This window comes from Aotus nancymaae, unplaced genomic scaffold, assembly GCF_030222135.1.
Source record: "Aotus nancymaae isolate 86718 unplaced genomic scaffold, 86718_ANA_hifiasm-v0.15.2.pri h1tg000006l, whole genome shotgun sequence".
Lineage (NCBI taxonomy): Eukaryota > Metazoa > Chordata > Mammalia > Primates > Aotidae > Aotus > Aotus nancymaae.
This window is the reverse complement of record NW_026988417.1, coordinates 78,914,117-78,931,572: the sequence shown is the minus strand read 5'-3', so window position 1 is coordinate 78,931,572 and position 17,456 is coordinate 78,914,117. Positions and strand designations below refer to the sequence as shown.

Sequence of the window (17,456 nt, the reverse complement as noted above, 5' to 3'; positions counted from 1 at the left end):
CAAAGGAAATTAAACTGAAGTGATGTAGGCGGACATGCAAAAGCCTTTTTTGCATGTCTAAAGAACTGGAAATAGTGGAATTTTAAAGAAAGGAACAGTATTAGGTAGTAAAATCCAGGTGACTGAGGGGGATATTTTGTTCTAGACTAAATAAGCCCAGAGTGAATCTAAAAATAATTTTTGCTTCTGCTTCCCCTTTTCCTATTAAAATTTGAAATCATCAGTTAGTCTTGTTTGCAGCAAACAATGGTGCTATTAATGACACAGAGCACCTAGGCCTGCTGGGAAAAAAAGGAAAGTGCAGTTTAGTTCATTGCAGAAAATAATTGAGACACTTTGTAATTTGAACAACATAAATTCCTTCATGTTTTAACCTACAAATAAACAAGCAGCATTGCTTTATAAAATACCATTTTCCCCTCTTTAAGTCAGTCAAATAAAATCAAAATTAATAAAAATGTATGTTAACTGAAAATAATAACTTTTTGAATTTTCTGAAAATTGTGTTGAACTCACCAAGTGAAGTAGTTTTCTTTTTTCCAGTCTGGAATAATACTTTACATATGATTTATGAAGGTTTCATTTATTTTTGTGAAGCTAATGAAGAGTGATTTAGTACATTTTATGTTTAGTAAATTCAAACAAAAATATCTGACTCTCAAAAGGAAGATTTCACATTTAAAGAACTTCAGTTAATAAATGGAGTTACCATACATTCACTTATTACCTTGGTTTGCTCAGAGGTGAGTAGATTCTGGCCAACCAAGAGATAATTGCTTCTTCTTTTGATGAGGGTGTAAGATAATCATTTACTTACCCTCCATGATAGTCAAAGGATCTTCCACTTTGGGGCGCAGGATATTAGGACCAAAGACAGTTGCCAAGTTCTGCACACTCATCTTGTTAATTCCCGAATAGGACTGTACTTCATCCAAGAACCTACGGAGTGTAAGCATATGATCAAAACACAATGGGATCAAATTTGCCAGTGGAAGAATAATCGATCATTAGAAAATTTACAAACTGGAGTAGGTTCAAAGATGACTATGGAGACAGAATTATGTGGATGCTCACACATTTCTCACTCAAACACAGGGAAAATATATTGCAAATTAGGAAAGATCAAACTTTACATATCATATCAACTATCTGTTTTGGCCTGGCCTGGTTTGGTTTCTTCTGTCAATCAAAGGAACAGGTATGTTTGGACAATGCTAATATGGAATTGAGAGTCAACAATGTGGATTCCCTTCCAATCCCTCAATCAAGTAATAATTTATATCTATATTCAATTAGAGAACTGTAGATAAGATCATATCAACTATCTGTTTTGGCCTGGCCTGGTTTGGTTTCTTCTGTCAATCAAAGGAACAGGTATGTTTGGATAATGCTAATATGGAATTGAGAGTCAACAATGTGGATTCCCTTCCAATCCCTCAATCAAGTAATAATTTATATCTATATTCAATTAGAGAACTGTAGATAAGATCAGCTGGTAGAATGCCTTATTTTAGACAGAAGGAATTAACCCTCTTTGTAGAGCATTTACGAGCTTCAAATTTATAGTATTTAAGAAATGAGATAAAATACAGTAGAAATTAAAACATCATTTCTAATTATATAAAAAATTACAAATGCAAAATGTTTCAATTTATTAGGTGCTAAAAAATAAGAGGCATAAAATAGGAGAGATTGTTTTCATAATCTTTCAGCATTTCTTCATTCCCTACCTCCTCTTCATTTAGGCAAGAGCTTCTCTTATTTCATGGCTTGCTAATTGTACTGATGAGATAGAAAGTAAATAATGAAAAATCAAAATAACATATTTATATAGTACTATTATGTGTCAGTCATGGTGCTAAGTTATTAAATTCTAAAAGTATGTCTCTGAGATAGGTACCATTATTGTCTCTGTTTTACAGATGAGAGTCATATGGTACCAGATGGAAGATCTTCTCCAAAGACAGAGTTAGTAAGTGGCAAAGCTAAGATTTGAACCAACCAGAGGATACGATGTCAGAGGCTGTACCCTTAACTACTATATCATGACTTTCTAAAAAGGTGCCTATTTCCACACATTCGTTACTGTTATACAGGCTAAACTATAGTAACATTGAAGGCAAAACGTTAAACTAGTGTTTCTTATTTAAAATACCTGAAATTAAAAGTCCGCTTAATTATTTCAAGAGAAGTTAGGCCTTTCTATTGCTAAGATAAAGACTTAAAATATAGTTCCAAAGAAGCTTTTTTGTCCCTTTTACTTTAGGAGAATGTAATCTCTTTTTTCTTCTCTTTTACTTAAGGAGAATGTAGTCTCACCCACTAGAATAACTCGAATTAGTTCAAAATCTTTGGATTATAACCTTCCATATTAATAAGTCTAAGGTGTCAGTGGTATGATTTCCTGCTTTTTCAAAATCTGGAACCCAAGGTCCCATTTGCTTCTAAGTATAGCCATCACTAGAGAAAATTATTGTGGGAGAATTTGGAATTTCTACTCAGTTACATTGAAACTTACCACCAAAATGTCTGATACTAGTCTTAGACTTCATAGTTCCTAGTCCGTTGAACACTTATCTAATCATAACACCAAACACATACATAAATGATGCACTATACTGAATTAAAACTTTGAATTCTATTTTAAAATAGACTGGGAAGCCATCATGAAAGACGTCCTGCAGTGACTTGTAGTGTCAATCATCACTCTCCATTTAAGTTTATTCTGTTTCAATTTTGCATATTTGGTTTCTTAAACAGGAGCATATACATGACATATCCCATCCCAGGCTTTGAGTTATACACTGAGAGATACATTTATCAGGCACAATTATTTTTCTAACAGAATTCAGTTAAATATCTTTTTGATGAATCCTGAGGTGGGAGAGAAATGGAAAGAAAATAGCATTTATTGAACACTTACTATATATTAATCATTTAAAATATAATTCAATTTTTAAAGCAACTACATGAAATACGTGTTTTCATTACCATTTTACCTATTAGGACCCTGACACTCAGAAAGAATAAGAGAATTGCATAAAGACAGGCAACTAGTCAATGACATGATCTTGGCTCCCATGCAGATCTTTCCCACGCCAAGATAGCATGCTTCTTTTCCTAAACAACGCCACTCCTGGAATAGTACAAACAACTTGATGGAAGTTCAAAAGAACATATCTTTAATGTGTAGAGGCAAGAGAAACTTCAGAAACATCAAATTTCAAAATCAAGGAATTTAATGCTTAAAGAAGTCTTTGGGATCACCTTGTCCAACCTTTTAATTTTACAGAGGCCGACACTAGGGATCAAAGTAGTTGAGTGATTTTATTCATTGTCAAACACAAATTAGTATCAGGCTAAATATGTCTTTTTTTGTTTATGTTTGTCCTTAGGACAGTTCTTACCTGCAAATATACTTGAGGAGGTTGTAATTCACCACTGGCAAACTCTTCACCTGCTTTGCTAATTCCTTAACACCCTGAGTACAAAAAGAAAATAAGTATTATCTTTCTATATGTTGGCCTTAGAATTAAAGCAAATGGGAAATGGCCATATGATTTTCTTAAAACATTAGTTTCACATGTTATCAATGAAAGATTTTGTCCTGAAAACTTACCACCATCACAGTGAACATTTTAGAAACATTTTCAAAGATGTACAAGCATTTTAAATATCTCCATAAGTACTATTTGTGGAGAGACAGATTTAAATGAAGTTGTTTATCATTTTTAACATTTGCTTGCAATTGCCTGAAAAGAGAAGATAAGCTCGTTTATTAATAAGGTTACTTGAAAAAAATTAAGCGATGTAGTAAGGATCCTTGCCATTTTTAGCATGTGCAGAACATAGACAAACACATCTATTGACAAATAAAAGTCTCTCAGAGCTGGTCATGCTCAGGATACATCATTTGGGGAGAGAGTATGATTGGAAAAAGTGATCTTTCTGGAAATTTCACAAAGAACTAATGTATTTGGTTCTTCTCATTGTATGACTTCCCCTAATATGTAAATGATACCAGAAAAGCCAATGGATAATGTAATTTGCTTTCTTCTTCTCCCCATAAAAGTCCAGATAGTAAATATTTTAGGCTTTATGGGACAAATGATCTCTGTTTGCAACCACTCAACTGTTCTGTTATAGTGCAAAAGCAGCCACAGTCAATATTACATAACAAATGGAATAAAACTGCATTTATAAAAATAGGCAGCAGTTTTTGACATGAGAGTCAAGAAAATCTAATGGGGGAAAGAATAGTCTTTCAACAAATGGTGCTGGGACAATTGTAAATCCACATGAAGAAAAATTAAGTTTGTTCCTTTCCTCACACCAAAAACAAAAATGAACTCAAAGTGAATCACAGATCTAAATGTAACAGCTGAAGCTATAGAAGTCTTAGAAGAAAATACAGGAATAACTCTTTGTGACCTTGTATTAAGCAAAGTCTTCTTAGATATGACACAAAAACACAACTGATTAAAAACAGATAAATTTGACTTCACCAAAGTTTACAACTCTTGTGTTTCAAAGGATACCATTAAGAAAATAAAGAGACAACCCACAGAATGTGAGAAAATACTTGAAAATCATATTTATAAGGGACATGTATCTAAACTATATAAACTCTTACAACTCAATACTATTAATAATAAGGCCAATAATCCAGTTAAAAATGAGGAAATAATCTGAATAGATATTTCTCCAAAGAAAATATGCTAATATTAAAGTACATGAAAAGATGTTCAACCTCATTAGCCGTCAGGGAAATGCCATTCAACCTTCAATGAGATATGACTTTACTCATGTTGGGATGGCTAGGACAAAAAAGACAGGTAACAAGTGATGGAAAAGATCTGAAGAAATCAGAATCTGCACTCATCGTTGGTGGGAATTTAAAATGCTGGAGCCCTTTCGAAAAACACAGAGTTACATATGGCCCAACAATTCTACCTTCTAGGTGTATATCCAAGAGAAATAGAAACATAGGTCTATGCAAAACTTTGTACATGGATGTTCACAACAGTATAATTCAGAGTAGCCAAATAATGAAAAAAGAAAAAAAAACAAAGTTCTGTCTGATGAATGAATGAATAATGGAATATTGTTTAGAAATAAAAGGAATGAAATACTGATAAGTGGCACAACATGAGTAAGCCTTGAAAACAGTGAAAGAAGCCAATTGTGTACACACACAAAAAAGGTTGAATGATTCCATTTATGTGGAATGTCCAGAATAGGCAAACCTATAGGGACAGAAAATAAACTAGTAGTTGCCAAAACCTGGGGAAAAAAGGAGGATTAAGAGAGGGTATGAGGTTTATTTTGAGGCAATAAAAATATTGTAAATATTCTAAAATTAGATTTTGGTGATGGTTGCACAACTCTGAGAATATACTGAAAACACTGAATTGTACATTTCAAATCAGTGATTGTATTGTATAAAAATTATATCTTAACAAAACTGTTTAAAGAAACAGTAGTAGGTAGGATTTTATATATAAGCCACTGTTTGAAGTGGTTTTGGTCAACACAATTAAAAGATTATGAGACACTGCAGTCACTTTATTTTGAGACAGAGTCTCAGTCTGTAGTCCAGGATATAGTGACTAGATCTTGGCTCACTGCAACCTGTCTCCCAGATTCAAGCAATTCTCTTGCTTCAGCCTCCTGAGTGGCTGGGATTATGGGTATGCACCACCATGCCTGGCTAATTTTTGTATTTTTAGTAGAGACGGGGTTTCACCATATTGGTCAGTCTGGTCTTGAACTCCTGACCTCAGGCAATCCACTCACCCTGGACTCTCAAAGTGCTGGGATTACAGGCATGAACCACCTTGTCTGGCCAGTAGTCACCTTTTTGTGTGATATGTGGCCTGACATAGCACTGCATTTACCATTTAGGGAAGTAAAGTGGCAAGTTGTGCTGATTTAATTTATTTAGTCATATTCTTTTTTCTTTTCTTCTTCTTCCTTTTTTTTTTTAATCAGAGAGGGGATCAGAAATGGTACTTGAGCTGTATATGGAAAGTCTCAGTGTGTGTGAGGTCAATACGTCGGATAGTGGAGAATAACACTGGGATAGGCCAATAGAAATTTACAGACTTAAGACTAAGAACAAAGACAAAAATTCCAAACAAAAGTTTATTTGGAAATAAATGCATCAACTTACTGCTTCCTCTTCCTTGCTGAGCAGTTTGGCACATGACAAAAAATCTTCATACTTCGCATAAGGAATAACTGGTTCTGGAAGTTCTCGGAGATACAGCTTAAGAAGTGATGCCACCGTGTGTACATCTGTGTTGCTGTGGAGACAGAAGTGTGAAGATGTTCTCTGGAGTAAACTTCACACCATTCTATTTATTTTTTTCAAGAGTCCAAGAGTCACAATTCTATTCAAGTTGGCAACTGAATGAATTGATCCAGTTTTCAGAGAGCATTTATGTGATGCCTACTAGATGCCACCACAGGTGGGGAGAAGAAGGCCTAGAAGGATTTGTAGAATCATCAGTGTGAGAGTGGGATGATGGCTACCGGAGGCTGGGAAGGGCAGTGTATGTGTGCGTGGGTGGGGTGGGAGTGGGGATGGTTAAGGGTACAAAATAAAGTAAGGTAGAATGTATAAGATCTAGTTTGATAGAACAATAGGGTGACTACAGCCAACAATAATCTATTATCCATTTAAAAACAACTAAAAGAGTATAATTAGAATGTTTATAACACAAAGAAATGATGAATGCTTGTGATGACGCATACCCCATTTACCCTGATGTGATTATTACACATGTAGGCATGTATCAAAATATCTCATGTAACTCATAAATATATACACCGACTATGTACCCATAAAATAAAATAAAAAAATTTAAAGAATCTTCAGTGTGGTTTGAACATTCAAGCATTTTTGTGTGTGTGTATCTGACGGTAAGCAAAGGTGTTAACTTAAGAAAACAATGAAAATATATTAGATCTTAAATACACTCTAATAAAATTTACAAAAACAATATCAAATCTACAGATGTGTGTATGTGTGCATTCAATGTCAAAATGAATTACTAAATCCTCACTCATCTCTCAAAATGTTGGACTCATTTTTAAGGTGTTGGTGTTTGCCCAGAGATACGCAAAGCTTAGTGTGACATGCTATACATTTCTAACAGAGCTCATTTTGAAAATGATTGATTCTCGGCATAACTGCTTGTCTAATATTATAAGATAGCTGGGAATCCTTAGAGTCTTCTAGAAAAGAAGAGTAATGTCATGAAAATAAACAATGAACACCTAAAGTCCTTTACATAACTTGAATAATTTATTTGTTTCATCTGCTGAGTGTGAGTGGCAAGATAACTTACTAAAATATTAATTTATATTTTCTCTTCTGTATCTTATATTTCCTGTTAATCCATGAAGATGGATCATAGTAAAGAAAGGAAGAATAGAGTTTTGTGTAGGGGGAGGGGGGAAGTTGTTTGGTTTTTGTTTTTCAGGGGAGAAGAAGCAAAAGCGTGAAAGGAGAGTTGATTTCCTGTGAACCGGGAAGAGTGGTAGTGAACAACTCAGGGAATTCTTTACCTCACTCTCAAGTTGTGCTGCAGGAAGTGACATGTCCCCAGAGAGGTGTGCTTTGAGAAGCTGGGATGCAGGCACTGGGGTTTCCTGCCTCAGTGAACATTCTCTTATCCTAGCTGTGGCCATGAAAGCAGAGCCAACTTTATGAAATTATATGAGCTGAGACAATGGGCTTCTCAGTTCTCAATATTGGGCTCACGGGCTGGTTTCATCAGGTATTTATTTACTGCACATCTACTCCTAATGGGTATTATGGAAAACACAGTGGCTAGGACCTCAGGGGTTTAAATAAATGGTATTATTCCAGCCTGCTCACAACTTGTAATCTAGTTGAGGCAGCAGATATTAAGCTGATAATAAGACAAGTATGAGATTCCAAAATAAGATGAGTGGAAATAAAATAAATTATGGCATACCATTTAATAACAAGAGAAGGTTTGGAGGTCTCCTCCAAGAAAACGATGTTTGGGAAAAGATTTGAAGAGTGTGTAAGGACAGAAGAAGGCGTTTCTGATCAAAGCAAGGGGGAAAAACAGCCTAAAGTGGGAGGGAGTCACCTGTCTTTGCAGAATTGACAAAGGCCAGAGCCCAGAGTGGAAATGCTTAAGGTCTGAACAGTAGGAGCAACCTCATGGACCATAGGACTTTACCTTCTTCAGGGTAAGGTCTGGGGTTTTCAATTTTGACATTGGAGTCTCTCAGAACAGGCATATTGTCAACTGTTTTATAGATGTTAAAACGGTGGAGGTTATCTGAAAGGGCTTGTTTTAACTAATTTTGTCTTCTTGATAATTAAGTAAATATATGTTTTTCTTTCTAAAATTCTGAGCCGATAGACATTATAGAAGAGATCATCTTAAAACCTTGTAAAGAACATAAAAATCATATTTCCAGGACATCTTGAAAATTGCAATCAACTCATTAACTCCTAAAACTGAATTCCAAAAAAATTGTTTTCAAAAGACATATTTAAAATAGTCTCAATGGTAAGACAAGCAATACACTAATATTTTTGTTTGTTTGTTTTCTGAAAAACCACCATATTTCATGTGCGTCAAAGTCTTCTGTGTTTTTCTTGCTATATCTGCCCCTCGAAAGGACAGTCACTAATAGTAAAAACACCACAGTCTGGGCAGGATATGCATAGCAGTCAAATATTCCAATAAACTATTTATTTTTGATTCCACTCTGATTCAATCTACCATCATGACTCAGATTAGTTTGCCTTCAGAGTCAATGATAATTTTGTTAGGTATAGGTAGTACAGAGCGAGAAGACTGTAAAAATAAAATATAAAATGAGTAAGTATATATTTCAATATGTAGAGTATGTTATGTATAATTTGCCTGTCTATAGAAACAAGAGATCAAATATTTATGAATAAATACAATAAATAAATGAGACAATAATGATAAACAAGAAAGATTTAACAAAAAATTTGCTTTAAAGTTTCATTGATGATCTACTTATTACATTGACTGTTCCCAAACACACTGTTTTTAAGGTAAATTGCTTAGCACTTTACTGTTTTGCTTTTAATGAAGTGAAGCGTTTTATAAACTATGGTACTGAGAACCTTTGAACACTAGATGGCGAGATTGCAAAGTTAGACAATGAGATGGTGTAAAAATTGTAAAGAATGAAGGGCCGCAGAATCATTCTTCCTCTACCAGCAATTTTCTTAGCACCAAAACTGCAGTAATGTTCCACGAATAGAAATATTTGAGCCATGAATCAAGGTAAGAAAGGCGGAGTGGGATGATTATTTTATTCTTCCCTGATACAAGAGCTTTCTAGCATTACAGTATACATGCACACAGCTAGTTATATAAATGATGAAAAAAAAGTCCAATTACATTTTTTTTGATTAACAAAGGTTATTAAGTTTTTGCTTTAAGGCTAAAATTTAAAAATATATGATTCTTTTTTTGGGCTTTATTAAACTTAGGCTACTCTGTAGAAATAGAGACTTTTTTCTAGAGTTTTCATTTTTGCTTTGTCCTTTCTCACTAAAGAAAACAATCATTTCTAGACAGAATCTAACATATTATTCCAGTTCTGATTCACCTCAAGAGGTTCTCAGTCACATGCCCTAATTGTTAGTAGGCTACCTATTGCAATGAGGAAGTCCGGTGTTTCTCTGAAAAATATCTTTGTATGTTCAGTCTACAAAATAGAAACCCTGTGAATCTCCCTCTCTAGCCTTCTATCTCTTATTGAAAATCCACTACTTTGCCAAATTAATATTTACCTCAGTATGTGCAACTAATCAATCAGATAACAATATTATGTGTAATTGCCCAATGTACCTAAAAGGAAGTACCACCTTTGTCTCAGAGAAATAGATCTCAGTCTTCCCCAAAGTAAAGTGAAGTGACTGCATTGTGGCAAAAGTCTACGTACAATGGAGAATAAAAATTCTTCCCTTAAGAACAACAGCACATTTACATACATCAGGGCCTCACTGAAGGCCAATGAGTAGGTTCTGGTGTTAACCCCAGTAGTACTCTAACAGGAAACTGCACAAAGATTCTTTTTGGCTAACACTGAGATATGAGATGCTTTAGAGTCATGCTCTCTGGTATGTTAAATAAAATTGAAATTGGCCCAAGGATGCCTTCCTACAAGTTCCGAACTGCGACTTAACTCAGTACCAGAAACAAAGTAAAAACCTAACTAGGAACAAATAGCTGAGTTTCAGCCAATCACAGGCAGCCGGCTGTGCAAACTATGTATGAGATGTCCACCACGTAATTGGACTTTCTCTGTACCTCGCTTCTGTTTTCCATAGGTAGCTTCTTTTTCCCTGCCTGAAAATATAACCTGCACATGTGATAGAGTGGAACATTCTGAACCATTTTGGCCCAAAGTGCTGCTAGATTCTAGAATCACAAAAAAAGCCATTGAAGATCTACAAAACTAGCTTTGTTGTAATTTTGTCTTTTAACAGGTAGAAGAAGTTCAAGACTATTTGCTAATGTAAAGTCATTATACAGACTCAAGACCCTTTCACTCAGCTGGTAGTAGAGTCTTTTCAGAAGGTAAGATAAATAATCAAGCATATTATATCCAGTGGTAGACAAAGGCAGCACGAGATAGGCCCAGAGATCTGAGTGAAAGAGCTCTCAGACCAGGAGGAGCTTTGTAGCATATGCTCCTTAGTTGAGCAACATATAGATTTGGTTTGCATCTTACATCATACTTGGACTTTACGTTTGAATCCTGTTTCCTCCTGTTTATTGCTTTTTTACAAATTTAAATGGAGGATTCCATTAGCTTCCTGTGATTGACCTAATTTTATATTCTCATAGGTCTACTTTGATTATTTTGGGATCAATCATTCACTCACCAAGTAGTTCCTGAGCATCTATGATGTGCACAGCTTCAGGCCACATGCTAGGTGAAAAATAAATAAACAATATAGACCCTTTTTTCCTCCTTTGAGTTTATATTTCTAACTGATCACCAATACTTTTCCATACCATCTCTCATTTTCTTCTACTTCATAACATTTTCTGTGTATTTTAACTGCTGAGCTCCTGCCAGGTATGTGATCTGAAGAATGTTCTTCATATTTCCTAGAAATTATCTGTCCTACTTATGATCTAGGTGCGACATAGGCCTCTTATTAATCTGAACAAGGACAAAAGAGTCTGACAAGAATCCCTTCTTGCTAATCCTCTATCCCCATTCCTCCTTTCCCCATAAACATACTCACACACACTGATAAATCCAAATGCCACCATAATTACAAGTATAATACTTCACAGACAAAACCTTGTAACATTTAAGTCTCAAAATTAGAAATGGGAATTTCTCACTCTGAATACTACGCAGTATAATCCCTTGGTTTAACTGAATAGAATGAATTTTCAATGCACCCACATAGGAAGTTATTAAAGATATTGTGAACTTATCTGCAATGAGCACAATGAGATGACCTAAAATTCACTTAGAATTAAAAAATAATAATGTCATATCCATCAGCCTCCAGGGAGAACATATACGAGACTCAAAACATTCAGCAATACTTCCAACACGAATGCTACCACCAAATGGTCTTGCTTAAGCAATACTCTGCTTTGCCTGCTGAGTTCACCAAGACACAGAAGCAATTCCAAAGATACTAAGCAGCTCCAGACTAAACTCAATGTTTCTTTAAAAAGTCTGGTTCTGTTCAAACTTATTTTTTTATGTATCTGTCAAAACTGATGCATTTTTCAACAGTGAAACTAGAATCTGGTTAAACTGTCAAGGCTTATTGCACAGTTACATAAGTGTCACCACTGAATTATATACAAAACCAAAAGACTGTTTCAGCTCCAGGCTAAGTGCTGGACTGCAGTGAACTAGTGCTTGTCCCAATAGGATTCTACTGGTTTAAAGCTGCTGATGGCAGAGAACTGCATGATACCTGCTATGGTTTGAATATCCCCCCATCCTATTCCTATCAAAGCCTAACTTCTAATGCAATGATACTTGGAGATGGGGTTCTGGGAGGTAATTAGGGTTAGATGAGTTCATCAGGGTGGGGCCTGGCCTGAAGGGATTAGGGCTTTTATAAAATGAGACACTAAAGAGCTTGCTCTTTCTCTCTCTGCTTGTCCACGAACCCAGCCAGAAGACAGTTATCTGCAAGCCAAGAAGGCAGCATTCACCAGAGCACAACCATGCGAACACCCTGATCTTAGGTTTCCAGAACTGCGAGATAAGAAGTTTCTGTTGTTTCAGCTACCAGTCTACAGTATTTTATTATGACAGTTTGAATTGTCTAAACAACCTCCAAGACTACTTTTGGTGAGCTTGTCTGTAAAACTGTTGATGGTACTATCAGAGTACTAAGTAATGAAATGTTATTACAAAAACAGAAACATGCTTTCACTTGATGTAAATTTATAGAAACACTGTCAGATAAACCAATGTAATATAGAAAACAAGGATTCACAATCTAGGCTGCACACTGGAATTACCTGAAAACTTTTTCTAATGATTGCTGACTGGGTTTTATACATTCTGGTGTAATTGATCTGGGTTAAAGCTTGGGCATTGAGATTTTATTCTTTAGAACATATATTTGGAGTGGAAAATTCCAAAGAAAGGAGTTCCAATGTATAATGGTCACAAGTTTAAATGTGGCCACTTCTAGCATCCGTGGGAGCCTATTACTTACGTATTTGTCTCCCCAGTATTCCTCAGTGGAAGAGATGAGATTGTGTCCCCACCCAAATCTCATTTTGTAGCTCCCATAATTCCTATGTGTTGTGGGAGAGACCCAGAGGAGATGATCGAATCATGGGGGTGGGTCTTTCCTGTGCTGTTCTCGTGATAGTGAATGGGTCTCATGAGATCTGATGGTTTTAAAAATGGGAGTCTACCTGCACAAGTTCTTTCTCTGCCTGAGCCATCCATGTAAGATGTGACTTGCTCGTCCTTGCCTTGTACCATGATTGTAAGCCTTCCCTAGCCATGTGGAATTGTGAGTTCTCTATTAAACCTCTTTCTTTTGTAAATTGCTCAGTCTCAGGTATGTCTTTATCAGCAGCTTGATAACAGACTAATATAGTGCCCAAGCTTTACCAAATTGTCACATTGATCTTTTCTTTCCCCCCTCTAGAATTACTTATGTGTATAGAGGCATGTGTGTAGAGACTCCTCACTTTCAATGCTAGCTAATCATATAAAAAGAATATTTGACAGTTTAATATACAATCACTCCAACATCCCATACATGCAAGTACATGCATGTGAGTGTACACACACACATGTACACAAATCAGCCTCTTTATGTATATAAGATACTCAATGTAACAAATAAAATACCTTGCAGTATAGCTGTAAAACAGAGATTACTTTGAACAATCTGAGTTTGGTGCTTCTAAACCACAGAATCCTCAAAAAGAAAGTAGCTAACTCCCTAAACTGAAAAAAATTATGGATATTTATTCATTTTCTAATATTTCCCATGAGTAAGTCTCTATTTCAATGTTTCTTTAACACCTTACTCGCCTTTCCCTTCTACCTCCTTGCCTCTTCTCTGACCACCATTCCTTACTAGTTAGCTCCCAAGCCCTTCTTCCTCTGCTGGACTCTACATGATGTTGTTTTCCTGGATAACCTGCACACTCTTTGGATTAATCCATGAATTCCACTGTCACTTTGCTACAAGATTACAAAATCTATATCTCTGTATCAGACCTTTCCACTGAATTCTCTTATGTTTCCTATGTATTTGAACTTCATATGAACAAAACTGACTGGCAACAACAGAAAAATCTCCAGTAAAATTGTTCCTCTTTAGCATTTTTTTTCACAATGGATGGCATCACCATTCATGCAAACAAGCAAGAAACCTAGAAGTTAAACTTAATTTGACTCTTCCCAAGACTCTACATCTAACAGCAATTGGTGATTCTCTGACTGAGCAGTATGTTGGAATTACCTGGGAAGTTTAAAAAAAAAATACTAATGCCCAGTTCATATACATTCTGACATAATAGCTTATGAATCCATACCTTCTTTGGAAATCTCACTGACGCTGCTTAAGTTCAAGTTTATATTACTCATCTCCACTAACACAATACCATATTAACTGGTCTTCTTGATATCAAGCCTGTCCTCCTACCTCTAACTGCCTTAAAAAACACATATAGGTGATAATCATCAGTACCAAATAAATATAAATAAAAAACAAAATGCATTGTTGTATAGCTTTTGAATACCATATTTAAATGCAAAGGGCAACTGTTTAAGCATAAATAAATGAATATGTATCCCACAAAAACAGACACCCCTATTTTATAAATTAGTCATTAGAGTTGTTGCCATTTAGTTTGAATTAATATGTTTGAGAGCATCAATTTACTTTAGAAATAGACATATTCTACTGTGCCTCTCTAAATTAAAAATTTAGACTAAACAATAAAAATAAATTCTGACTTTTTCTATTATAGTACCAAGGTGTTTTCACAAAAAAAGAAAGGTTAGCAGGATCAAGATACTTATAAGGCTTGATGTAGAACATTCAGAAGTTTCCTGAAAGCAATAATTACATCAGTATATAACTTAAAACAGGCTACTTTGTACAACATATGCATTCAGTTCCAACAATAACAAAACCTAATTAAAACCTTAAGTACTGTCAGTTACAAAATAAATCAACACAGCTATTAAAATGACTCAATATGTCCCTACAGCTTTACTGATTTTATACCCAAGATTCAATCTCATATCAAAATTTAACTTAGAAGTAACATTCAAATACACACAATGCATCTCATACTGCAAATGACACTAATATTTTCCAAACTTAACAAAAAAAACCATTAATTTTCTCCCACAGAGATTACATCTAAAATCAATGATCCCATAAGACTTTTCTATTAAACTAAGATGCTAGTCATATCAATGATCTATACAATTATTTAGAACAAGTATTGAAATAAGAAACTATTTGAAAGTAAACAATGATAGAAAGATGATAGCTTGTTTGCAAATTACAGAGATTCTATTGTAAATATGTGTACAGATACATATTACACACACATAAATGTAAATACATACAGATACATATATATTTTGTTCTTTGTAGAATCATTTTAAACATATCCAATCAATTTTATGGTATAAAGAAAATCAATCAAATCTCCTGTGGGATGTTATTCTCTCCTTACTGTCCGTAGATCTTCATTGCATTTATTTATAATTGTCCCTGGAGAAAGCTAAAGCCTTGAGGTCCCACAGAGTATCTGTAGTTACCAGTGGACAAAGGAGTTAGTTTGCTTAAGAGTTTTAATAAACATAGACATTCTATATCTAGGTTGGGAGTCATAATGAAGTAATATCCACACATTAACTCCTTCTCTGACTGCTCTGTGGAACATCACTTCCTAAATTCACAAAGAATAACATATATACTAAGGAATGCAAGAATGATTTAAAAGATTGGTAGGTTATTGTCAATTCAGACGACCTATTTTCAGGTGGATATAAACTACTCACCATAAGAGATTCAACAAGAAAACACATTTGTTATACTTAACAAATAGCACCTATACTATACACTGTACTATCTACTATACAATGGGTTACACGACTAGTTTGAGAGAGGTGAACTTCTTCCTCACCTCACATGTCTCCCAGGAATTACTCAGAAATAAAAATAACTGAATGAGATAATGCACAATCTCTAGGTACACTATAATCATGCAGTTATCTAATTAGATACTGTAATAAAGAACTTTGATTTTTTGCTAAGCTGGGGTACTCTATTTTCCTAACCTTTGATTCCTGATACAGAAACACTTGATGATATTTTTTCATTGAGAGTTTACATGGTTGCTCTAGTTTTCATGTCTTACATTATTAGTGAATACATTAATATATGCCTGAGACTTCATCACACAGCCCTTTCTTGCTTCAATTGGAGCTAGGACTTGAAGTGCAATGGGTTGTAATTTCAGTATCATATGGTCTTAAAAGTTTTGGCAAACTGTTAATGAACTTGGCATAGCAAAAATAGAGAAGTTTTGGCTGTATTTAGTTACTTTACCACTGTATTTGCCCGCCTACATGTTTTTCCCTTCACTAAGCTCTGCAGATGGGGTTTCAGAAGAAACAAAGGAAATGTAATCTTCATAATACATTCAGCAATTTATCTCATAATCTGAGAGATTTTAGATTATGTAACCAAGGACTTCCCAGGAGAAACATTATAGGTATTCTCATGCTGAGGGGTACATTTATGCTTAAACATACATGTGTGTATGTGTATGTGCATGTACGTGTGTGTGTATTCTCTAACAGCATTTAAAAGCCATATTATATATACTTTAATATTTCCATTTTTAAATAAAAAATAAAATATAGCCAAACATCACAAATAATTTTCTAGCTAATGAAGGCTAGATAGTAACTTATCACTTATTCATGTGTCCCCAACAATGACTTTATTGCATGTCACTCATTTCCTGCCATATTCACTACGACTGTGGAGAACTATGATTATCTAATTCTGGGATGAACAATGAAAATCACATATATTCTTTCCTAGAAAATATATTTTCTTCCAGTAAAAATAAATAAAATAAGAAAACAAATTCTTGTGCTTCATGCAAGAGATGAGTAACTAGAGGCCTAGTTTTACACAGCCGAATCTCTAACTCACAGTGTAAGAGGAAAATTAAAAAGATTTTCTGGGCCGGGCGCGGTGGCTCAAGCCTGTAATCCCAGCACTTTGGGAGGCCGAGGCGGGTGGATCACGAGGTCAAGAGATCGAGACCATCCTGGTCAACATGGTGAAACCCCGTCTCTACTAATACAAAAAATTAGCTGGACACGGTGGCGCGTGCCTGTAATCCCAGCTACTCAGGAGGCTGAGGCAGGAGAATTGCCTGAACCCAGGAGGCGGAGATTGCGGTGAGCCGAGATCGCGCCATTGCGCTCCAGCCTGGGTATCAAGAGCGAAACTCCGTCTCAAAAAAAAAAAAAAAAAAAAAAAAAAAAAAAAAAAAAAAAAAAAAAAGATTTTCTGGTATATTCAGTTGAGTCAACAAGTTATTGCCAAAATCATTCAAGTCCACACAAAACTTGTCCCTTCTCTGAATACTTCAACAATCTTTTATTCCAACATGAAAGTATTCTTAGTGTATTGGACTGGATGATACCATAGTAGTTTATTAGTATGTATGTATAAATCAAGGGGAACACATAAAAAGGTTTAAAAGAGCCCAGTTATGTCTTTGTTGTAGCTCTCACATTAAAAATGCAGTTATGTCCTTTGCTAGAAGGGATCCTTTGTCACTACATTTCAGATGTTTTTTATATTAGTGTTTTCTATTTGGACTACTTCGTAAGAGGGGTCTGAGTGAGGAAAGAAAGAGTGATAAAAC

The 17,456-nt window shown here is 35.0% G+C and overlaps 1 protein-coding gene across 7 annotated transcripts in view; it reads right to left on the bottom strand.

The window, feature by feature from the left end:
* The window catches only part of ARHGAP24 (Rho GTPase activating protein 24), a 499,880-nt gene that overhangs the window by 23,762 nt on the left and 458,662 nt on the right, over nt 1-17,456 (bottom strand). For all 7 annotated transcript variants that reach the window (XM_064368848.1, XM_064368895.1, XM_064368882.1 and 4 more), the window contains 3 exons: nt 6,173-6,305; nt 3,408-3,481; nt 818-939 (listed from right to left, as the gene is read on the bottom strand). In XM_064368848.1, coding sequence (XP_064224918.1) covers nt 818-939; nt 3,408-3,481; nt 6,173-6,305 — 329 coding nt within the window. The remainder of the gene's footprint in view (nt 1-817; nt 940-3,407; nt 3,482-6,172; nt 6,306-17,456) is intronic.